The sequence below is a fragment of the Babylonia areolata genome, chromosome 6 (genome assembly GCF_041734735.1).
Source record: "Babylonia areolata isolate BAREFJ2019XMU chromosome 6, ASM4173473v1, whole genome shotgun sequence".
NCBI lineage: Eukaryota > Metazoa > Mollusca > Gastropoda > Neogastropoda > Buccinidae > Babylonia > Babylonia areolata.
Genome location: NC_134881.1, coordinates 47648634 through 47673297, shown reverse-complemented (window position 1 = coordinate 47673297; position 24664 = coordinate 47648634). Strand labels below are relative to the sequence as shown.

The following is a 24664-nucleotide window of genomic DNA, read 5'->3' as shown; positions in this document are numbered from 1 at the left end:
ATATGCTTTCAAACACACATTGATTTGTGTTCTCAAGAACGAACCATTTGGTAAGTGAAGATCACCCAGACAAATAGTCTGCAAAACACATTTTATGGCCAGTACTTTTGGAATATGACAATTCTTTTGTATATTTTTAATTTTGCTAGTAATATGTTCAGGCAAGTTACATAGTGCAGTGGTTTTATATAATTATATATGTGAGTATTGTCTGTGTGCTGCTTTACATCTTAAAGATCTGAGGATAAAATTACATTTTAGTACACAAAAGATAGTCAGTTGAAAATTTGCTAATAAATGACCTGTTCAATATTGATTTAGTGGTGGTTGTTGCTCTCAATGACACTTACATTACGGACAAGTTTAAAGGATTTTTTGTTTTCACTTGGTGTCTGCAGTGAAGTTCTGTGTGCAAATAATTTTGTGTAATGAGTATTTTTTCTTCTCTTTAAGTGTTTAACTTTTGCTAGACATTTCTGTTTCTGGTTTAAAGAGAGTGATCATTCATTTTGAAGAGAGTCAGGGAATGTGTGTGTATCTAGGAGAGAGAGAGAGAGAGAGAGAGAGAGAGAGAGAGAGTATGTGTGCTGATGTAAAAATATCTTTCATCAATTCAGGGGGTAGGAGGGTGGACTGATTAATAATCACAGATTTAAATGAGCCTTGATTATGGAACAGGTAAACAAAACTTCCTTAATGAGTTTCACAGTCTTTACAAATCTGCTTATAATCCAACTCTTTTTTTTTTTTTTTTAAATAACACAAGCATATGAATGAATTATACCCATCCAATACCTCAATACCAGCCCTCCCCAAAATGACAATGCCATGTTTTTTCTGACAAAGTTATGCAATAAAAGTCTTAATTGAATGTCATAACCTTTCTTTGGTCAAACTGTCAACACGCATCACGATAAATTTTGGTCCTTTTTACTCAGTTGTCTTTTATTTTACATTTCAGTGCAGTAGTTATATTTCTTACCAATACTGAGCAGACAGCATTGTGTAGTTGCTAGACACAAACTACATAATTCTGTGGGTGTGTAAGAGTCACCTAATTATCAAGTTGAAACAAGCAGTGTTTTATTGTATCATGTTATAGTGAGGACAGTAGGAAAAGAGAGAAACAGAAAGGTGTTGTAAATAGTGTGCCCCTATCTTGAGACAACAGGAGTTGTCCTTCAATTTAACATCTTTTAAAGTGATTTTAGGGGGAAGGTATTTAACATCAACTCGCCCAGTGATATTAGATGAATGTATGAGTGTGTGTGTGTGTATGTGTGTGTGTTTTCTGTTAATGAGCTAAGGCAAGAGCAGCAACATGTCATGAGAACTGACTATGAACCATACTCAGGTCACCCCAACTGAAGTTGAAAGCCCAGTCACTGAGTACCAACATCCCAGTGCTTCCAACCACAAGGCAGGAAAATATGATGCCACTCACTGGATACAGCCCCTCTGCAATACTTCCACTCAGCACTGATATGCACAGTCACACAAAAGCATGACCCACATTTTAGACTCAGTCACTGGCTATCTGTATTCGAGCCCAATCAATGGTCCAATACGTGCTTTGAACTGTAACATCATAGCTAGAAAAAATAATAATAAATCAGTAATCCTAATTTTCAGTTGGGGGGGAGGGGGTCCCTTTCTGGGGAGCAGGGGGGAGTGGAGTGGGAGATATCAGCGGGAATATCAGGATATTATAATCATTTATAACAAAATGCGAGTATTTAATAACAGCAGGCTTTGACCTACACAAGAATGCAGATTATAGAATCACTTGGGAAGGGAGGCTATCAATGCCTCATTCTCTTCAGAGATAATCTGAGTTACCCACATCTTTAAAAAAAACAAAACAAAAAACAAAAAAAAAAAACAGCAGGGCTTTTCTTTCCAAGCAATGTTGTCATACTCCTACCACCATGACAATGTGTATGTCTTTTGTTTTCTTCTTTTTTAAAATATAAAAATACATGTTTTCCTCATTTTTTCCAAGGTACTCAACATATATTTCTAACAGTAATTTTACATTTCCTGTAAAGACTGCATGACATGATGATTTGTAAGCACGCAGCAATTGACCTGAACATGTAGCCAAGCAATGGGTGGTGATGCAGGAAAATGGTGAGTGCTCTCCAAATTGATATTGTCAGCTGAAAACTGATGAGGTGTGAGCCTCTGGAATGTTTGGCCATTGCACAAATGAAGGGTCACAAAGAGGTCTCAAACAGACCATTACCCATCTTGGTGGGACAACCCCTGTTGAACTTATACTGATCAAAACCATGTTGAACTTATACTGATCAAAACCATTCCTTTATATGACACTAACAAGTTATATTGAAAAGAAGACACTGGCCCCCCCCCCCAAAAAAAAAGAAAAAGAAAGAAAGATAAAGCAGATCATGAAGTTTCAGGCACACACACTTAAATGTTAATCCCTGTCTAATACCAGTCAATACCATGTACATCTTGGTCAATATAAAAACAAAAGTTCAGCAATTTCATATAATAAGTTAGAAGATCAATAATTCAATACAGTAAATTTGAGTTGATAATATTTCACATTCTGCTATGCTAAATGTACTATTTTCCCTTTTACAGATATGCAGCTTTTAAGAATATTGTTCATGCTGGCCAACAATTTTGAGATCAAACATTTCATAGTCAGTCATAGTCCAGTCAGCTTTGAATACCATCTATAAAATAATAATAAAAACATAGGGCAGACAATTTGTGAAATATGGAATGATACAGGGATACATATAAGCAAGGAATCAGCAAACACTGAAATGTTTATCAAAATGATAATTATGGGCTGGTAGTGGTACAGAAAAGGACAAGGTACACGTACAGGGGGGAAAATACTGATAAATATACATTAAATGTACATTTTAAAAATAAACATATTGGAATATTTATCACAATCAATAAGTTACCATACCTTAGGAATGAAACAAGTACACTGGCAATAAATTGTATAAAAACTATGGCTGTTATATACACACACACACACACACAGATGAAACGAGACAGGTATTCTACACAAAATTATGCTCAACATACTTAACAGGTGACTCACTATTTGAACGATCTGTTCAGACAGAAAAGAGATGCATATGCTGACCAGTTTCAGATACATACAAACCAGTTGGATAACTGCATCTCTGTGGTGCATATCATGTTGACATTCACCACTCTTTACCACAGACAGTGCAGGTGCTTACAGGCTGTTGCTACCTTACTGTGCACAGGTGTACATGCCAACAGAAGCAGGGGACGACAGGTGAGAGGACACCACCTGAGAAAGTCATCAGCACACCACCTGTGGCCAACCTTTCTAGATATGTATATGTGCAAAGGTGGGAGGAGGGGAGGGGGAGGAGGAAGTAGAGAGGGAAGGTAAGGGTGACAGGGAGGGGGTGATGAGAGGAGTAGAGGTAAGATGGGGGAAATGGAGTTAATATGTTCAAATTGCCAGTGTTGATGATATATATATATATATATATATATATATATATATATTATATATATCAGTGTAAGGTCAATCCTAACATTAATTTCATTTCGCATGAGTATTTTATGTCTGCTGAATATTATTGGGGTGTGACTAAAGACTGCCAAAGGTGACCCTGTAATTACGTATATGTACGTATATGTAGCAGCTGTGAAAGCAAAACATTGCCAAAGAAATAATGGCTTGAAAGAGTGAAATGGTATTCAGCTGTACTGTCAGTTTGTGGGTGAAATTTATTTTGTTTGATTAACCGAACCTGTTCCATATACATGCTGTATAACGAGATGTCATATTTGTGCAAATGTTATAATCCAGGTGAAATTATATTTCAGGTTTAAGTGTGTGTGCATGACACATTCTTGTTTTTGGAATATTTTGATCTTTCCAGAATTTAATTCAGTTGCTTAGATCAAAAGAGGTATCCATTTCCTGAAAACCTTGTGGGTTGGAGTGGAAGGTGGTGGTTGAATGTAAAAGGAGCCAAACATGTACATTTTGATCACATGATAGTTCCTGTGATGATTTATTCTAGATCTGATCCTCATGGCCAGTATTCAAGTTCTTCTGTTAACACAGCAGATGAGCAATGAACATTCTTTAAATTTCTTTTTCATTGAAATTAATGAACATAATCATAATACTTATTTTTTCTACACTGAAAATAAAGAGGGTAAATTTATTCCTCTTATGTCAGCACATCAGGGAATGCAAAAATCAGAGGGCAGACAAATCTTCGACAGGCTTTGAACTGACAAATAATATCAAGAGCATGTTTGCACAGCACAGCAAAAATGCAGAATATTGAGAGACTATTTCACTGAAAACTATGCATGTATGTTTATGTATGCATGAGAGAGAGAGAGAGAGAGAGAGAGAGTGTATGAAGAAACTACGAGCATATTATTTCACTTATTTATATACTGCAAAGCAGTTATGCATACATCCTTTAACAGACACTGTTTTCTCCACAGCAATATTCCTTCATCAGAATTTTGTTTATCTCTGAGTACTGGTACTTCTAATACCTAATACTATTACAACAGAGTATGCTAATGTTTTTACTTTATAGTTTTCCTCATTTTTGTTTCTGACCCTTTCAGTGCCAAGCCTATTTTATGCTTAGTGACAACAAATAGCCAAGAGATGTTTGGTCACGGATGGTAATAGATTTTTTTTTTTTTTAATCAAGCATGCAAACTACTAAAGGAAAGTATATATAACTTTATTTTTCTGAAAGAAAAAATAACACACTAACCAAGTATAACAGTTTCATATGAACTGAATGATTTTGCTATAGGAAAATTCCTTCAATACTACGGATGGATATTTCCGTCCTGGGGCACTTTATCGCACACCGGAAGGGGACAGAAATTTCCGTCCTGGGGCACTGAAGGGGTTAATGTGGTGGGGGTGACTTTAGGAGGAGGGGGGGGGGGGAATTGACAGGGAGGGGAGGATCACAGAATGGACTTTCTGTTTAAAACTTTGATTGTTATACTTTGGGTTATTTTGTCTGTACATGTTTGCACTGTTTTTCTTGTGTGAAAGCCTTTGTTTTGGTGTACAAATTTAGATCTTTTGTGTTTCCATGTGTTTGGGTGTTTTAGTGTACAAATATCAGGAGAAAAAAACCCCACTGAACTATTTATAAATATACCTCATGGGCTATGGGTATCTGTAATAGGTGTTTCCCATATTGATGTACTTGATCACCAGCCAAAGTGTGCATTGTTATCTCTATGTTAGTAAACTTGTAGGTTTCATGGTAATGTTGTTTCTTCCTGTAAATAGTTTGCATACACCTGAATGTGAATAAATGATTATGAATTTTGAACAGATCAGTAAATATGCATACATGAGACATTAGACAAATTAATAATTTGTTGATGAATTAATAATCTGTTGATTTGTTTTTAACTGGATTTTTTTTTTTAATCTGTTCACTGAATGCTCTCTCAAAAGAACAAAATAAATATTGGGAATAAAGATACAACAGATCAGAAACAACTTTCACTGGTAATACTATGAAATTCCCATGGAGGAAATAAATGTACCATAACTCAATAAAAAGGGAATCACTGTGTATTGTAGTTGGAGCCGAGAGGGGAAATAGGGGAGGGTGCACAATTCACTCAGAGGCAGCAGAAAAAAACAAGTCATGATTTAGCACTTCCTGAAAACAACCAGTCTGTCATGTTCTGTCTTGATTTTCCTCTTTTCCTGTTTTAAGACCCAGCATCACCTCATCAATTCTATATTTAGATCTATACATTTACAAGTTACCCACTGTGCCTTTGCATTTAGATCTGGGCCATCCTAGACACTTTCCTATTGGTGAAAGACAAACTGCTGTACATAAGCATTGAGCAGTATGTATGCACAGTGTGACATGTAGAATAGAACCTTGGGAGGGTATGCTGATCATACAAGCACATAATAGAAGAGCTGTTTGAATGCTCATGTTACACAAAGTAGTGCTGATGCACAAGTTGGTGTACATACATACTGAGGACAGTTACTCAGTGCTTTTCTGAGGCAGTGCTTTGAATGTTGTGAAAGACTGTTCAAGTTATGTACATCAGCTTCTCTTTCTCCGGGAGCTGTTATATTATGTGATATAACTTGTGTAATTAAAATACTTTGGAAAAAAAAGTTTCTGCTGTGGATTATAAGCATTTATGCACACATGATGTCCATGGGATGGATACTTCTGTGTGTGTGTGTGTGTTGTGTGTGTGTGTGTGTATGTGCAAGTGTGTGTGTGTGTGTGTGTGTGTGTGTGTGTGTGTGTGTGTGTGTGAAATAGAAAAGAAACTGCGTTGTTGATTTTTCTAAACCTTTCTTGATCTTCATTCCTTACACCACCATCAATTACAAAAATTGATAAGATGATTGATGAACTGGACAAATCACCATCCATGTCTTGTTAGCATTGTATTACTTCTTTTCTTTTAATCAGTCAAGTTCAGTTAGCAGTATTTCATACAGTTATCAAACCTTAATATTGGGTCACTTGCTTGAATAGTAACTGAAAATTGTTTTAGAAAAAAAAAAATAAATAGAAAGGAAAATGTTTCCAGCTGGAATTTTCTTTTCTTGGAAGGTCTTGTATGAATCACATGTAATAAATCACAGTTTCATTAAACTAAAGCAAGCAAAAAATGGTGGCAAAGCAATATCATGATAACTTCAGAATTTTTTATGTCCTGTTCACGAATTAAAGCATTTCTTTAGCAGGGAGGGATTTGTTTTAACTTCTCCATTGCACATGTTAATCTGTGCCACTCATCTGAATTATATGATGTCTACAACAGAATCAGATACATCTTCAGCACTGTTACAGTAGCTATTCCTTTGGGCAAAAAACAGAACAATGTTATGCTTATGTGGAAGATAGAAAGACGGTATAAAAATGAAATAAGATAAAATAAAATTGTCATTGTTTTTTTGGCCAATGAAGAAGGCATGTGAAGCGCGCGCGCGCACACACACACACACACACACACACACAAATGTGGCTGTTCCATGACCTGCATGCAATGAGGCCACCAAAACAAAAGAAATGCTTATGTGGAAAAACGTGGTGCAGCAAACTTCACCCAAGGCAAAATTCTGTGGGAAAGTCTAGATACCTGGGGAAAAGAACAAACAGGAAACAGACATCAAAAAGTTAACATCAGGCCCTGTATGGCAGAAATCTTTCTCTTTTCACGAGGCATACATGATTTTCAGAAAGATCTTTTGTGACAAGAAATGAATATGAGAAATCACATCAGCTATTTGTATTGCAGATCATTACAGCGTTTTGTCTTAAAACAAGCCTCTTCAAACCAAAATTATTTCTTACTTCACAGTCACATGACAGTGTCATTAAATTATGCAGAAACAAATACAATACATGCACACCATCTAACACACACCTACACACACTAACATGTGCACAGACACACAAACTCTTTAACTCACACAGATGTGTGTGTGCATACCCGCACTCACACAAAGTCACATACACACCATCTCACACACACATAGTGACATACACACACTAACATGTGCACCATACACACAAAACTGTAACTCACACAGATGCATGTGTACATACCTGCCCTCACACACACACACACACACATACACACACACACACACACCCCACCCCACCCCCGAAAAAAAAGTACCTCCCTGACAACCGACACAACAAACAGTAACCAAGGTCTATGACAAGGGCAGCTACACAGGAGGTGATGATGACGACAAAGGTGGCAACACTTGCTGCCCTTCCTGCCACTCCGGATGCATGACCTGGTAATGCTTCTTCAGGTACTGTTTCCGTGACAACCCCTTGCCGCACAGGTGGCACTTGAACGGTGACAGGGTGGGGTTGTGCACCAGGCGGTGGCTGCTGAGCACCTCTTTGCGCCGGAACAGCTTAAGACAGACGTCACACTTGAAGGGCTTGTCCTGGGAGTGTGTGGTCAGGTGGTTCTTCAAATTGCACTTGTAGGTGAACTTGCGGTCACAGACATGGCAGGCGAAGGATCCCGGCTGCAGGTGCTGCTTCATGTGCACGTAGAGGTACTGCTTCTGCTTGAAGTGCTTGCCACACACCTGGCAGCAGTAGGTGAGGCTGGAGGGGTGGGGGGTCAGGGACGTCATGCTGGCCCCGGGGTGGTGCCTCCTCAGGTGCTGCTTCAGGTACAGCTTGCGGGGGAACACCTTGTGACACACCTGCACAGCAGGAAGGTAGGCAATATGGTTATTAAGACACTTATCTGCCCAGCACAGTGTCTGTGAGGGGCTGGGTTTTAATCCCACTCTCGCTGTTTCTTCTGAAGTTTGACTGGAAATTAAAACTAAGCATCTAGTCATTCAGATGAGAAAATAATCTGAGGTCCTGTGTCCAGCATGCACCTGAAGCATTGAAAAAGAACCCATTGTTACAAAGTGCTGTCCTCTGTCATAATTCTGAAAAAGATAATATGCACAAATATACATGCATATACTCAAGGCCTAAGTGTGTTGGGTTATGTGGCTGGTCAGGCATCTGCCTAGGGGATGTGGTTTAGTATATATGGATTTGCCTCAACACTGTGACACCTCCTTAACAAACTGAAAGTGCACACAGTACACACACTGCACTGTCAGGTTACCTGCAGTCGAACAGCTCCATGCATTGCTGCACACAGCTGATAGTGCCTCCAGATTAAAAATTTGACAGCTACAATATCCATATGATTCCAGTTTCAGGAATTACACCTTCAAATCCTTACAAAACATGCTGACAGTTGTAGTGGCATGGGTTTTTTTGTTTTGGTGTGTGCTTGTCTGTGTGTCTGTGTGCCCAATGCTCAGCTTACATCACAGATTGACATCTGCCGACAGCAAAGTGAGAGCTGTATGATCAATACTTTCTCCATTGCAGTGGGAAGTCATTTACAGCTTAGTCTTTTGTGAAGGAGTATGACTCTCAAACTAGGAGGCAAGATTCCACTGGCACTTAGTACTGCAGCCTTGGGGGCTAGTTGGCCTTTGGTAACCCTCCCAACACCAACTTTCCTAAAACCCTCTTGGCCTAGAGAGTGGGATTGTAACTTGGCCAAGACACTCTCCACTATAATGAAATTGTAGCCCAGATAGTCGGGACAGCAGTTGCCTCCTCTACTGTTCTGAAGGTCATTGTCGGACACAACTGACTACCATACAAACATATATGTATGTAATGCCTTAAATTGTGTTTGTGGCTGTTGCATTTACGGGTACCAAATATTTTTTTCTATATAAAGAAATAAAAGACCTCTCCTAATGGAAAACTAACAACAAAATTCACAAAAACAGATCAACCAACAAAGCATAAGACATAAGCACACACCATACTTTTGCAACATTCAACAGGGAGCTCTACTTTAGCAATATAACCAAACACAACCTCAAGAGGTTTCAATTCATTCAACAGAACACAACACAACCTTGCAACATGAACTTGATCAAGAGCTACAAATTTATATAACAGAGCACAACCCTGCAACACCAAGAGCTTTCAATTCACACAAAAGAACACAACACAACCTTGCAACATCAAGAGCTATAGATTTATACAGCAAAACACAACACAACACAACCGTGTAACACCAAGAGCTTTCAATTCATACAACAGAACATGACACAACCTTGCAACATCAAGAGCTTTAAATTCATACAACAGAACATGACACAACTTTGCAACAGCAAGAGTTATAAAGTTATACAACAGAACACAAAGCAACCTTGCAACATCAAGAGCTACAGATTTATACAGCAGAATACAACACAACATTGCAACAACAAGAGCTATAAATTTATATCAGAGAATGCAACAAAACCTTACAACATCAAGAGCTATAAATTTATACAACAGAACAAAACGAACCTTGCAACATCAAAAGCGACAGATTTATACAGTGAACACAATACAACCTTGCAACATCAAGAGCTATAAATTCATACAACAGAACACAACACAACCTTGCAACATCAAGAGCTATAAATTCATACAACAGAACACAACACAACCTTGCAACATCAAGAGCTATAAATTCATACAACAGAACACAACACAACCTTGCAACATCAAGAGCTATAAATTCATACAACAGAACACAACACAACCTTGCAGTCAAAGGAAATGCAGATGGTGGAGGAGGCTGTCCCACTGTTGTGATCCTTCAGATGTGCCAGCAGGTCATCCACATGCTCTGCTGTCAGCTCACAGTGATGGCACTTGAACATCAGAGCAAAACTCTCTGGATGAGTGGCACAGACACCAGACACCAGTTTCTCCCCACAAGTCACACACTGCCTCTGGAGATGTCGGTCAACAGCTTCTTTGTCCACCATGTAGCCCAACTTTTCAACACTCCTGAGGCGGTTGTTGAAATAGGATCCCCTCTGATGTATCTGCAGCATGTGGAGACTGAGAGAACCCCAGGTCTTGTAGGAGGAAGGACAGGTGTCACAGGTGTAGCTGACATCAGTGTGTTGCTGCACATGACGTCGCAGCGACGTCTTGCGTACAAACCCCATGCCACACACTTCACAGAAGAAAGACTTGACACCTTTGTGCGCTGACAGGTGAGATGTGAGTGCCAACCGAGATTTGAACTTGGCTCCGCAAATGTGGCAGATGATGGAGTCCGAGTGTGAACGCTTCATGTGGCGTTTGAGGTAGATGTCATTCTTCAAGGTCAAGTCGCAGAGTTTACAGCTGACCAGGTTTTCCTGGGAGTGGACAAATTCTCTGTGCAGCGCCAACCCCCGACGAGAGTGGAAGGACTTGGAACACTGATCACAGTGGAAGACTTCTTCTCCTTCTGACAGTTTCAGGTTATGTTCCTTTTTTATGTGGATGCTCAGGTACTTTTGGTTCTTGCAACTGTCACCGCAGATGTCACAGGTGATCTCGATCTCCTTGGGATGGAAACGGTTCAAGTGGCGCTGTAAGAAACGCTGGGCAGTGAAGGATTTGGAGCAAAAGTCACACCGCAATGGTGTGTCCTCTCCAGTTTTAGTTCTGTTTGGTTCTGCTCTTTCTTCTTCTTTTTCTTCGTGATCACCCTTATACAGTTTGTCTTTATGTTCTTCTGCAGAATCCCAGTGCACACTTAATTCTTCCGGTTTCCTTTTTAATGTAAGCCTAAACTTTCTGTCTGCTCGATTATTGTTTTTGATTTTTCTTTTAGTTTGATCTGAGGGTTTTTCTGCAACTGTCTTTGGGGGTTTTAATTTTGTATTTTTCTTTAGCTTTCCTGTCACTGAGTAAGCTGCTTTCTGCTTTCTGTGTGTTTTTGCACGATCTGTAATGGTAGTGGCATGGATAGTTGAATGAACTTTTCTGTTTAATGACTTGACTGAATTTGTCTGGAAGTGTGCAGCTGGAATTTGAAGAATTTCAGGCTCTTCAGTCTTTTCATTGCTGTCTATACTGTCATCTACACTATTTTGAAAACTTACTGTGCAGTCAGTCAAGTCTTCCAGATCTGACATGGACTCTTCTTTCTTTATAGGAATACTAATACCACTGGTTTCTTCTCTAAGGAAGTTAATGCTGTTTTCAAATGTGCTGTCACAAAGATATGAACATTCAAGAGACTGTCCACAAAGCTTGCAGTTTACAGTGCCCCTGTCGAGAAATCTGTGCAAAATATCACACAGCAAAAAACCATGAACAATGCCCAGGTTATATTGTAACTGCCATTGACATAAATTTGAGCAAGCCCGTATCCTTTGGGAGTAAAATGATACCTTATCCAGGCTGTTTAATCTCTGTTCATTGATTTGGAGTTTGTTGCAGCAAACAACACAAGATTCTGTGATACTTTTAACAGAAGTACTAACATCTGCCATTCTTGGTTCTGATTAACACAGTGTTCATTCTCTCTGAAAACAGAATGAAATGATGCCGCATCACCTGCATATAGAAGGAAAGTTTTATTTATTCCTGCTCAGCTGCCGATGTCAGCATATCATAATCTCTGTACCATTTCCATTTTGTTTGTTTGTCATTAACCTACCTGTCCCAAAGTATGTACAGGTTTTAACTCAGAAATGATATAAATTTCCTCATCAGAGTGGTAATAATCCCAGCTTCTCTGTTTACTGCATGAAACACAGCTTCATGATCCTCATCATGGGTGCAGAAGAAGGTTCATGCCTTGGATGTAGGGTCTGAAACATGATAAAATTAATCATTTCACTTTAATAGAACATATGGTAAATCATCATTAATTGTTAATCTAAACTTACAAGGGGCAATTAATTGCAAAAAGCAAAAAACCTCACCAATTTAATCAGACTTTTTAGACATTTTTTTTTTTCAAACACCTTAAAAAACATATGAGGAAAGTACAAATAACCAAGCACACACACACACACACACACACACATATATATATATATATATATATATATATATATATTTCAAATTATTTGTAATGAGAGGAAATAACATATTTTGGATGATTTCAGATTTGGATAATTGAGAAAGCAGACAAATATAAAAGAAACATGGTTGTTTTTTTGTATGTTGTTTGTTTTTTGTTCATTAAGTACACTTTTATTTAAATGAAATTGTGTCATACAAGTGTGCTGAATGTTATTGTTAATATGTCGATTATACTTCTTGAACATGGTTTCAGGATGCTCATTAGTGTGTGTGTGTGTGTGTGTGTGTGTGTGTGTGTGTGTGTGTGTGTGTGCATGTGTGTGAAGTAATCTTCAATAAGATGGTGTTCACATGAAGGAAGAAGTGTGTGTGTGTGTGTGTGTGTGTGTGTGTGTGATGAGCTGTTGTATCAATCTAATCACCTAAAATCGATTTATATTCCAGGACAGGGTTCAGGACAGTGCATTTACTGGGTTTTATCCATTTGCTATGACGACCCTCAAAATGACCAAAGGCCAAACAAGGAATCCCAGAAGGACTGACCGAGGATTCTTGCCCTGTCCACTGTTTCTGGTCTGCTTCTTATCCGATTACACTGAATCAACCTTCATTTGCCCACAGATATGCATGGTTATGCGTGCTCCATTCTTCATAAAGAAACGTTTCACACGGTGCAGCTCAATCTGCAAGTATTTCAATGCTGATTGTCGTTCTGACCATTCAAAGGCCTGCAGCAGACGAGACAAACATCCATGTTTCGCACATTGTGCTCTTCTCAGAAGAAGTTACCAATTGACTGGCAGTATTTAAAAGTGGACTATGCAATAGACTTTAACAATGGTAAGTTGTATGTTATAGATGATAGTATCGTTATTATCATAACTGAAACTGATTTTAGTTTTGATACTTTATGGTATAATGGTTCATAATTTTCTTGAAGTTTTATTACCAGCATCAATTTTAGCAATAATTTAGATCTCTCTTCCAATCCAACAATTTTCTTGAAGAAAAGTTCTTCCGGGTCAACGCTGACCTGCAACCTTCCACTCGAAAAAAGACAGCTGTTTGTGCTTTCTCGTTTTTTCTGTTTGCGGTCATCGCGAAAATCACGTTCATGGCACACTTCCCAAAGTAAGTTACCATCACCACCAGCATCCCACCTCCTCCCCATATTATTGTTGACGATATGCTATGCATTTCTTTGTAGATCTGAGCATCTGTGTCGTGGTTTAACAACACATCATTATTTTCTGAAAGATGGGTGAACATAAAGTGCCACAAGTGGCATAAAGTTCTTAACACCACTGACAGGATTAACAGTCACTTTTGGCAAGATCAGTGGAGGAGAATTGTCAACAATTATTATCACCAGCCACACCATGACGTACCTGGAGAGTACTGGTATCTCCTCTGCCCAGAACAGCACGGCTTCCGAAGAGGACGATCTTGTGAAATACAGCTGCTCACTTACATTGACGAAACCACATCTGAGCTGGAAAAAGGAAAGCAAGTGGATAGAATTGTCCTCGACTTCTCCATGGCCTTTGACAAGGTCAGCCACGCCCTGCTTGTTCATAAATTACAGGGCTATGGAATTGGAGGTCAGCTCAACACCTGGATCAAATGTTTTCATGAGGACAGGCAACAAGAAGTTGTGGTGGAGGGAGCTACCTCAGAATACATCCCAGTCAACTCAGGTGTTCCCCAGGGCTCGGTCCTCGGCCCTTGTCTCTTCCTTCTTAACATCAATGACCTCCCAAAGACCATCAAATCTAAGGCCAGATTATTTGCAGATGACACCATGTGCAACAAAATAATCAAGAAGGAAGCAGACCAGCACACACTACAAGAAGACCTAGTTTCCCTTTCCATCTGGGAGAAACAGTGGGCCATGCAATTCCACCCGCAAAAGTGCTCCACCTTGAGTGTCAGTAGAAAGAGGAAAAAGTTCGCACCAAACTACAAACTCAATGGCCATCCGCTGGAAAACATAACACAACAAAATATCTTGGTGTGAACATCCAAGATGACCTACACTGGGGATCCCACATCAGTACCACAACCAACAAAGCCAACAAGACCTTAGGCTTTCTTCGGCACAACTTGAAGATAGGAAACAAGAAAACAAAGGAAACTGTGTACAAAACCCTTGTTCAACCTATCCTTGAGTATGCTGCATCTGTGTGGGATCCCTATACAGCCAGTGACATCCAGGCCATCGAAAAAGTCCAGTGCCAAACAGCAAGATAGGTCACAAACCGACACTGACAGACGTCTTGCGCCAGCTCCATCCTTTGCACCCTCAACTGGTACCCCCTACAAGGCAGATGAAAGAAATCTCGCCTGGAGATGTTCTACAAGTTCCACCATGGTCTCATCTCCATCAGCTCAGTTTACCTACCAACACCATCAGACAGAAGGCTGAGCTCCAGAAGAAACAACATCTGCAAATATGACATCCCTGCCTGCAGGACGCAGAACAGACAGATGTCTTTCTTCCCCTGTACCATCCTGGAGTGGAATACACTGCCCCAGGAGGTTGTCACAGCCGATTCACTGGACTGCTTCAAGTCCAGACTCGCCTCCTGCCTGTGACACAACAGAGCAGACTTACCCCCCAACCCCCAACCCCCACCAGCCAGCAAGTCCACCCACCCCCACCTTTTTTCTTTTTTTTCCCCCCCACTGGTAAGTAGTGTTGTAGAAGGCTAGGGCTGTGCCAGTCGGGTGTATTCCTGGTGACCACTACGGTAGCTGGATTGGCCTAGCTGGAGATGCAAACACACCAGTGGACTGCGCCCCATCTCCCCTATCAGTTTATAGCACATCCCTCGGTAGCCCAGCTGAATTGCGCCCAAAAGCAACCTCCCACAACACGACAATTTTCATCAGCATACTGATGTTGGTCATCAAGTGGAAGAAGAAAAAGATGATTCCTCTGGCAATCTCCCTCTCTCTCTCTTTCTGTTTCTCAGACACACAAAGACACACACACTCACTAACCAAAAGCATCTGTGTTAGGTAAGACTTAAAGCCAAATATCATTGATCATGCTAATTTGTTTCCCTCTCTCTTTAGCTCTCTGTGCCTCTCTCATGCACAGAGTTTAAACCTCCACACTTTTCTCCTCCTCACATTTCTCACTCCGTCAGCTTTTCTGTCTCTCTCTGTCTCCATTTGTGTTCGCTCAATGTCTGCCTATCAGTCCCTCGCACTCTGTCAGTCTCACCCTCCCTGTAAGTACTCTGTCAGTCTCACCCTCCCTGTAAGCACTCTGTCAGTCTCACCCTCCCTGTAAGTACTCTGTCAGTCTCACCCTCCCTGTAAGTTTACGTCTTCTTCTGACTTTCTCTCTCTCTCTCTCTCTCTCTCTCTCTCTCTCTCTCCATCACACTCACTCTCTCCGATTCCCCTTTTCTACCCCTCATTCTGTCTCTCTCTCTCTCTTGATCTCTTCCTCTTTTTCTTTCCATCTTCAAGAGGGTCTTGTTGAAGTGAACTGAATTTTACTTTTCCCCAGGTCAATGGATTGAAAGCAGATCGAGTTGGCATCAGGCACACTGGATTCCACGTGGTACTCACCATCTTCAGAAGTTTCCCAGGCCTCCATTGTCACCATTCACAGACTCCAGAGACAGATTTACAGATGATTGAGTAGTTGGTAGTGCTAGTAGACAATTTACAAAAAGACCGACTACACCATGCACACAGTAATTGTTAGTTTGTAATGCATTCAGTGGTGTAGCTGTGCAGAATGAATCCACCAGCTTATTTTATACTATTGTAGTATAACATTTGCCTTCAAACATAAAGAAATGTGCCATGCTTTGCACCATTTGTCAACAGCCCTTCAAAATGAAGGAGATGGGTGTGTCTCATGGCATTAATAACACTAGAAGAAACAGGATGAAGGTGTGTTCTGCTCTGTGTGATCAGTCACTTCAGTACTGTCTGGGTCTTGCCCATGGAGTTATCCTTTTTGATGTCTTGCAGCATCTGTGTGGAAGTATGAGATGGAAATGGGGCACTGCCTCCATTGTCCTTAAGCAGATGAACAGCTCCGGCAAGAAAATATATGAAGATGGACATTCCAACATGATGGTTAAAAGAGAGCCACAGTATTTTGAGGATGATGTGACAGATACCAAAGTCTTCTTTGGGCCAGATGAGTGTTCAGAAAATGAACACGAATTTCCCTGCTCGTGTGTGGAGCCTTTTGAAACTGATTTGCCAAAGTTGCAAACATCTCCAAAGGTGTGCGATCCATCCCAGATTGGAGGCAGCTGTTCACTACTGCAGCATTATGCAAGTTCAGCACACATGGAAAAAAAAGAGACAACAACCAAGACACAGTGCCATTTCTGTCATGCCAGGTTTTCAAAAGAAGATCAACAAGTGCTGGCAGAACATTTATGTGAAGTTCACACAAAAGAGATCTGTTTAGATGTCATTTGTGATATATGCAGTTCTTTGTTCCAAGACAGTAACGAGCTAAGTCAGCACAAGAAAAATGTGCATGGAGTACACGTAATAAGAGATGGGTATGACAGGATCAACAGTTATAAATGTGATGAGTGTCTCCAGGTATTTTTAACTCATCACGATTTACTGAAGCACGAGAAGAGCTGCCATTCCAGTTTAAAGCAAACCTCCAGAAAAACCTTTCTGGACACTGCTCTGTTTGGCAGGCATACACATAGTGAACGTAAACAGGAAGACTCAGAGGACAGAAAGAGATACCAGTGTCATTGTTGTAACAAAGAATACCCGACCAAACTCAGACTGCAACGCCACAATCAGTTTGTTCATTCACAACAAATGGCTGTGGACTGTACAGTGTGTGGGAAGTCTTTCAGGAACAAAGTGTTGTTGAAGCACCACACCCAGTTCATACATTCCAAACAGACGCCAGCCAACTGCCTGGTCTGTGGGAAGACCTACAGGAATGCTCACCTGTTGAAGATGCACACCAAGGTGGTGCACAAGGTTAAAGTGATTGGTGACACACTGCACGAATCATTATTACAGTGCATTTACTGCACTCACACATTCTCCACAGTTGCAGATGATGCTGTTACAAACCACTTGGCAGAGTGCCATGACAAAAAAGGATCACCATCTCACAGTCTGAGCTGTAATACTTGCGGTGATGAGTTCAAAAAGAAAGTCTACTTAACTCGACACATCAAAAAAGCCCATGGGCTGGGCACTGTTGCAGGAACCAGAGCCCAACACAAGAAGAAGAAAGAAAGTGAGAGAAAGAGACATCCCTGTGATAAATGTGGTAAGACCTACACTCAAAGCGCGCTGTCCAAACACATCCGCATTTACCACACCACACATGAACCTGTTGATTGTGACATGTGTGGCAAAACCTTCATCAACTCCTTCCATCTGGCTCAGCACAAGCGACAGCATGCACCGGGAAAAATCTGTCACATCTGTGGTGCAAGTTTCAAAACTGATACAGGGCTCCATGGACATCTGGCCGCTCACAAAGGAACCAAGTCCCATGTGTGTGAGGTGTGTGGGGCGGGCTTTGTGCGCAAAACGTCCTGGCAGCGGCATGTCAAACTTCACTCTGAAAGCGTCCAACTTCAGTGTGACTGTTGCTCCAAAACCTTCAGGACGGTGTACTCCCTCAACACTCACATGCTGGCCAAGCATCACCAAGGCGTCTTCTTTCACAACCGCCTCAAAACACTGGAGGAAGTCGGTTATGCCGTTGATGCAGAAGCCATCAGCCGACACCTCAGCCACCAATGCGTGACCTGCGGTGAAAACTTGAACAGCGGAATATGCCCCTCCCATCCTGACAACTTCATGCTTGTGTTTAAATGTAACTTCTGCGAGCTGGTGGTGTGCCATGTAGATGACCTTTGCCAGCATCTGAAACAGCATGACATTCCTCTCGCTTTCACCGCCTCCACCCGGAATTTCACAGCCTCTTGGAGCGCTAAGCGAGATGACAGTGACGTGGATTACACCTGCCAGGTGTGTCACAAGAGCTTTCGGCGCCGGGAGAACCTGGTGGGACACATGAAGCAGCACCAGGAGAAGGCCTACGAATGCCATGTCTGTCTGAAGAAGTTCACCTACAAGTGCAACATGAAGAACCACCTGCGCACCCACTCAGATGACAAGCCCTTTCAGTGTGAACTCTGCCCCAGGGCCTTCAAGTGCAAGCAGCTGTTGAACAACCACAGGCTGGTGCACAACCTCAGTCAGTCTCCTTTCAAGTGCCACATTTGTGGAAAGGGGCTGACTCGCAAGTTTTTTCTCCAGAGGCACTGCAGGCAGATGCATCCGGGTGTGACGGTGTGAAAGGGTTTAGCCATCAGTTCTGGTTGATTGTTCTGTGTTAGGTTTCTTGTTTTTGTGTTAGGTTTCTTGTTTTGTGTTAGGTTTCTTATTTAACTAGTTGTGTGTGTGAGTGTGCATGTGTGTGTGCATGCTTTTGTATGAGTGTGTGTGTGTGTGTGTGTGTGTGATTTAACATTTCAGATCATTATTCTCTCTCTCTCTCTCTCTCTCTCTCTCTAGCTCTCTCTATCACAAGTTTATTACAATTAAGTGAGGACATGTCATCATTTCATATGTTTGTATCATAGAATTGAATTTAAAGTGTCACATGTCCTCTTTTTTTCATTTTGTTTTGCATGCCTCTGTATAGATATTTCAAAATTCATAATCTCAACTGTTTAAATGCAGTAATTAGAATCAGTCTGTATTTAAACATTTACTGAGATGATTCTTATATCTGTTGCATGTTCTAATTTCCCTGTTACTGATTTTCATGAGCCTTTTCAGAACATGAACATAAAAGAACTGGAAAATGGTTTTTTGAACACAATATTGAGGATGTAAAACAATATGTAAATGTTCTTTCACAAACAACTGAATTTATTTGTTTTAAACTGAAATAAAAGTGTGTTGTTATTGTTTTGTGGTGTGTGTGTTTTTTGTTGTTGTTGTTGTTGCTTTTGTTTTACCACTTTTGTCTTATTATTTGAAATCATCTTAAGAATGACAATAGCTTCTTTAGTCTTATCCATTATTGTGGAGTGTTTATTTACCTGCAGATGCCTTTGCATTCCTCTAATGTACATAATGATATGATGTGCATTTAATTCTAATCTTCTGCAGTTTTCTGGACCAGTGGTACAGATTGCTACTTGTTGTGTGTCTTCCTCTTGTTCTTCACGATGTTGTTAAACTAAAAAACATGGTGGCCTTTTTCAGTTTGTGAACATCATATCACTGATAAGTGATATGTTTTAAAGTTCTTGTTTGATATGACAAGCATGTGGGAAAAGTGTGATTTTGTCCTTTCAAGGTCATTTTCCTTGTTGCCATTTTTCTGAAATTTACTCTCAGTTGTTATTCTGTATTCATGAAAGAATACCCTCAGTGCATTTTGACAATGTTAACTAAAGTTTCAGCATGGTGATTTGTTATGCAACTTGCTTGTTAGACACTGTGCTTGTTGACTGTGGTAAGGAGCTTTATATTGTTAAAAGGTTGGTGGTGGTGGTAGGGGTAAAAAGTGAAGAAGGAAGGGGTTGAGTAGGAGGCAGAGTATAGGTGCACAATCCACTCATCCTCGACCACAGCAGGGTCAGTAAGATGAATTTAGGTGTTTATTTCTCTAACTTTAAACAGCACAAAGCCCCCATGGTACTGTCTTGCCCGTCTGGCTCTCCCGGCCTGCTCCAATCAATATCGTAGCTCTTTCTTCGTCAGGACTGCCATGGAGTGGAACCAACTGAGTGAGGCCACTGTCACTGCAGGCTCAGTCAGCGCATTTTCATCAGCACTGACCAGATCACCATCTGAGCCTGTGACCAGCAACCACTAAGAATTTTTTTTTTTTTTTTTTAGGTCTTGCTTGTGGAAGTGGGGCCTGGACCCTTCCGGCCAAACTGGGGTTTTTTGATGGTCTTAACCCAGGGTAGACAGTTTTCCTTAGGTCTTCTTGGGGGGAGGAGGGGCTGTGGGGGGGGGGGGGGAGGAAACAGGGTTGAGGGTGATGGAAGGGAAAAGGGCAGGGGAGTGAAAAGGAAGAGAATGGTCAGAGGAGATACCATCTTTACTTAGTATTTCTTGATAACTTGCTCCCTCTGCACTTGGCCAAGGAAAGGGGGGAAGGGAAAGAGTGTATGGGGAGGGGTGTTGGTTGGGATAGATGCCATGGAATGTGTGGGGGTGGGGGGAGAAGAGTAGGGAGGTAGGAAGGAGGGGTCCATCAGTGAGCAGTGTGTCTGAGAAAATCCCATGCTTCCACCATAGGCGCCTGACACACTATAACAGAATAAAAATCCAGTGAAAATTTCCTCTGGGAGACTGAAATTCCATTAACTGTGTTCAAAACTAAATAAAACTGTTCCATCTATGCAAAAGTAGTTGTACATAATACCATTTGTGTGTGTGTGTGTGTGTGTTTCTTGTTCTGTGCACATACATCTTGTCAATAGAATCCCCAATCCTGTTCACTGATGTCACCCACACACCCTTCTTCACCTGCCCTATGGGGGGTGCCAGGAACATCTGTCAGTCACATTTCTCATCCCCTCTTCTGAAAATTCTGCTCCACAATTTTCCTCTGCCCTCTCTCTTGTTCTTTTACATCTCTGCCCTTTACCTTCCTGTCGATATCATATTTCTTCCCCCACCCCTAATCCCTAAAGCACTCTTCTGCAGTTCTTGAAATGAATATGCTAAATCACTCTTCTTTGACAACTTTTTAGTGATAATCATGAACATTAAAGGAGCAACTGTCATTTGTTTAGTCTGTTAGTTTATCCTTCATGGTCTGGATATATGTTAATAAATGGCTTTTTACATGTGGGTTTTTTTTGTGTTAATCATGGTAGAATAGAATAACATAATGGCTGGTTCCCTCAGAGCAGCTCAGATTATCTTCATGAATTTAGGGATTTATTTGATTAAAACCACTGTTACCACTTTGTTTTTGGGTGTTGGTATCTGTCAAAAAAACCTGGTGAAAATCACATATGTGAGACTAGGATTGTCTGCTTCATAGAAACATGAATGATTATGACTGGAAGATATGATGACTATGTACCTTTATGTGTGTACGTAAGCAGCAACATAGAACTGTTAATCACTTAATGTGTTGTTTTTGAATGACCTGAAGGTAGACTTGGACCCTGTAGAATTGGGGTGAAATTGACCTAGCTTGGACCCAAAGATTTTCAGCTTATCACTGAGAAGCTGTGAATTAGTGTGATTGATGATTATAATCTAGTTCATTATGACAAAACAAGTTTGATGTCATGGTCTCATAAACCCAGGCAATGATGTGCTATTTCTATGGCTGGGTTAGTGGATAATTATTGGACGAGTAGTGACATGTGATGATAGAAAAGAGCATGGGTTTGTAGAACTGGCCAGCTGGCACTGCTAATGGGTTGAATGCATGTTGTGGTGATATTTAAGAAACAAACAAAAGAAAATGAGATATAGGTCTGGTGGAGAGTTGGATGGGAGCTGGTTTGAAACAAGTTAAATGAAGAGGATTTCATTGGAACAGGCAGCAGACAGCTAATATTATTGTTGACAAGTGCTTGTTATAGGCCAGCATAGATCCCTGGTACTGGCTGAAGTTGTGTTCCAATATAAGGCTTGCAAAGAGGCAAGGAAAGCTTTGACCCATTTTCATCCATGCTGCAACTCTTGAGTGTCTCCTGTGGTGCTTTATCAGTGAATGTGGAAGAGACAATTTTCTGTAAGACTTAGGCAGACAGCTGCTTGTTTGAGTGCACAGGCTTAAACAGACAGTGCACAGCTGATTGTTTGAATGTACAGGCTGTGAGTGCTCTTGTTGATGAGGTGATTATTTTAATTGTTGGTCATGTGAATCTCTGGTTCTGGTGTGCTGTGTCTGTTTTCCTCTCTATTTTGATGATCCTGCAATGGAACAGTATACTTTTACAACAGCGGTAGAGATGCAGCATTTTAAAAACGCTGGTTACCATTTGTGTTTTTTTATTATCAAATACAAAAGTTTAATGAAGGGTGAATTAGTACGAAGCTTTGTGTGGAGTGACCCAGTGGTGATCCATTGGTGCCCATGCATATGTACAACATACCTACAACATTCATACACATGCAAGTGACCTCAATTCTGAATTCCACTTAGTCTCTATTCCCGAGAGACTGTCGCTCAGTCTGGCTCCACAACTAAGTGATCATTTTCATCAGTGGGGGACTTGGTAGGAAGTACCTGGTGTATTTTGAACCAGAACAGGCACCACAGAACACCTCAAAGTGACTGAGCAGCAGTGCAGGGTCTGCTGTGGTGTGTGGCCTGTTGGTAACCTAGCCTAGCTCCCTTTGGCACTGGGACTGCAGTGGATGAAGCTGATTGGTTCAGCCATGTAATAGAGGTCAGGGGGACTTGGGATGAATGGTGTGGAGGTAATGCCACTGAATTGATGCAGAAAAAAGTTCTCACATCCACACTGTTGATACGCTATCATGTGTTATTCTTCGTGATTATGCCATTCATTAACACTTGAAAGCATCTTTAATGCAGAATATACTTTGGTTTCTCACCTTCCTGCAGATCTGTTAAATTCAATAGATTTTTTTTTCTTTCATATTAAGATAAATATTTATTTATTTGGTAACCCCTTGAGTGCCCCAGGACGGAAATTAATGTCCTCTTCAAGTGTGCAAAAGAAAGGTGACCCAGGACGGAAAATTACATCCACATCATTTTAGGAATTTTCCTGTCACAAAATCATTAAATTCATGTGAAAATTTCATAATTGGATCCTACGTTAAATTTCCTTTCAGAAAAATATGGGTTGAAGATAATTTCTATTAGTGGTTTGCAATTGCATGCAAGATTTTTTTTTCTTTCTTTTTTTTAATCCTCCATTACCAAAACATACCTTGGCAAATATTGTCAATGAGCATAAGATAGGCTTGGCACTGAAAAGGTTAATCATTCATACTCATTGTCATTGTGATGCCAACATTTTTTTCAAGGTGCGTTGATGAAAACCTGAAGCCAACACTTCAGCATCCCTCAGTCAGTAAATGTAAAGCTTCCACAAACAAGATGATGTGCTTGCATGTAACCAAACCCAGACACTAATGCAATTTTATTGCAACTCATGGGTATGTCCAAAATTTTACTGTCACCCAAAAAGCCAATCTCACTCTTCCACCCCCGCTAACAACATGTGTTTTCATTTCCTTTTCATGTAAAAGCTTTTCACTAACTATTGTTTAATGAACTCCAGCAAATAACTGACCCAAATCCATCACAATTATTTGTATAGTTTGTTTAGTTTTGTTTTATTTTGCCCTTGCATGCATTACAAAGAGAGAACGATTGGTTGTTGCAAGTCATACTTTATTTCATGTAAAATTTCAGTTCATTTGAAAGTCATGTTTTGTTTTGCTTGTTGTACAATTTCAAAACAGAACACAAACACTTCCAAACACAAGATGAAGATTTATTATTCCATCACATCATGATCAACAGGTATATTTGAAGGATTACAAAAAACCCAAACATATTCAACATCATAACACACACACACACACACACACACACACACACACACACACACACACACACACACACACACACACACAGAGTTTCTTTCTGTATTTTGATATAAGTGCATCTGTGTACCACAGAAAACCCACTAAGTACAAAAAGTTATTTCTGTGCTGTGGTAAAACAAAAAGTGCATGTTTTATGGGGGAAAAAATGTAGGATTATGCTTCATGATACCATAATGCTCATATACACTGATTTTCCACTGAACTGATGAGAATTACAGGAACAAGCATTCAAACTTGTTTGAATTTCCACCGACTTTTTTACTGGCATTCAAACTTGTTTGAATTTCCACCGACTTCTTTACTAATGTTTCCCTGTGAAGAAAACTTTTTTTTCCATGTGTTGCAGAATTCACGAAAACCTTATTTCTGTCACAAAAGACAGCAGACAAAGAGATAACCATCACAAGAAACTTACGGGGAGAGGACCTGTCTTAACAATACACTGACACCAACACAACAAGGACATTTTAAGATGGGCAGCAAAAAACAGTTTTCATGTCAGATGTCTGTGATTCAAAGTCACATTTTGACTGTAAGCTCAGCACTCAATAACCTTTGATTTCAAGCATTCGTTTACAAGTGAATAAATATCCTTAAAAAAAAACACACCAAAAAATGGGGGG

At 40.3% G+C, this 24664-nt stretch overlaps 3 protein-coding genes across 3 annotated transcripts in view; 2 read left to right on the top strand and 1 right to left on the bottom strand.

Annotated features, from left to right (window-relative positions):
• Positions 1-5463, top strand: part of LOC143283102 (spondin-1-like) — a 221377-nt gene extending 215914 nt beyond the window's left edge. The window contains exon 17 of the mRNA XM_076589201.1: positions 3261-5463. Coding sequence (XP_076445316.1) covers positions 3261-3296 — 36 coding nt within the window. The 3' untranslated portion in view covers positions 3297-5463. The remainder of the gene's footprint in view (positions 1-3260) is intronic.
• Positions 5415-13189, bottom strand: LOC143283104 (uncharacterized). Its single transcript, XM_076589209.1, has 3 exons — positions 12981-13189; positions 10166-12220; positions 5415-8248 (listed from the first exon to the last, which is right to left on the bottom strand). Exons 2-3 carry the CDS (start codon positions 11897-11899, stop codon positions 7751-7753), a joined length of 2232 nt encoding a protein of 743 aa, XP_076445324.1. The 5' UTR covers positions 11900-12220; positions 12981-13189; the 3' UTR covers positions 5415-7750.
• Positions 13190-13446: 257 nt separating this feature from the next.
• On the top strand, positions 13447-20304 carry LOC143283103 (uncharacterized). The gene is made up of 2 exons (XM_076589208.1): positions 13447-13568; positions 15958-20304. Exon 2 carries the CDS (start codon positions 16260-16262, stop codon positions 18759-18761), a length of 2502 nt encoding a protein of 833 aa, XP_076445323.1. The 5' UTR covers positions 13447-13568; positions 15958-16259; the 3' UTR covers positions 18762-20304.
• Positions 20305-24664: the final 4360 nt, after the last annotated feature.

Excerpts from the sequence above, each read along its gene's own strand:
- LOC143283104 (XM_076589209.1), bottom strand. The coding sequence starts at position 11,899 with ATGGCAGATGTTAGTACTTCTGTTAAAAGTATCACAGAATCTTGTGTT. Across the intron at positions 8,249-10,165 it reads GCATTTCCTTTGACTGCAAG|GTGTGTCACAAGGTGTTCCC; the intron begins GTTGTGTTGTGT and ends CCTGCTGTGCAG.
- LOC143283103 (XM_076589208.1), top strand. The coding sequence starts at position 16,260 with ATGCTTTGCACCATTTGTCAACAGCCCTTCAAAATGAAGGAGATGGGT.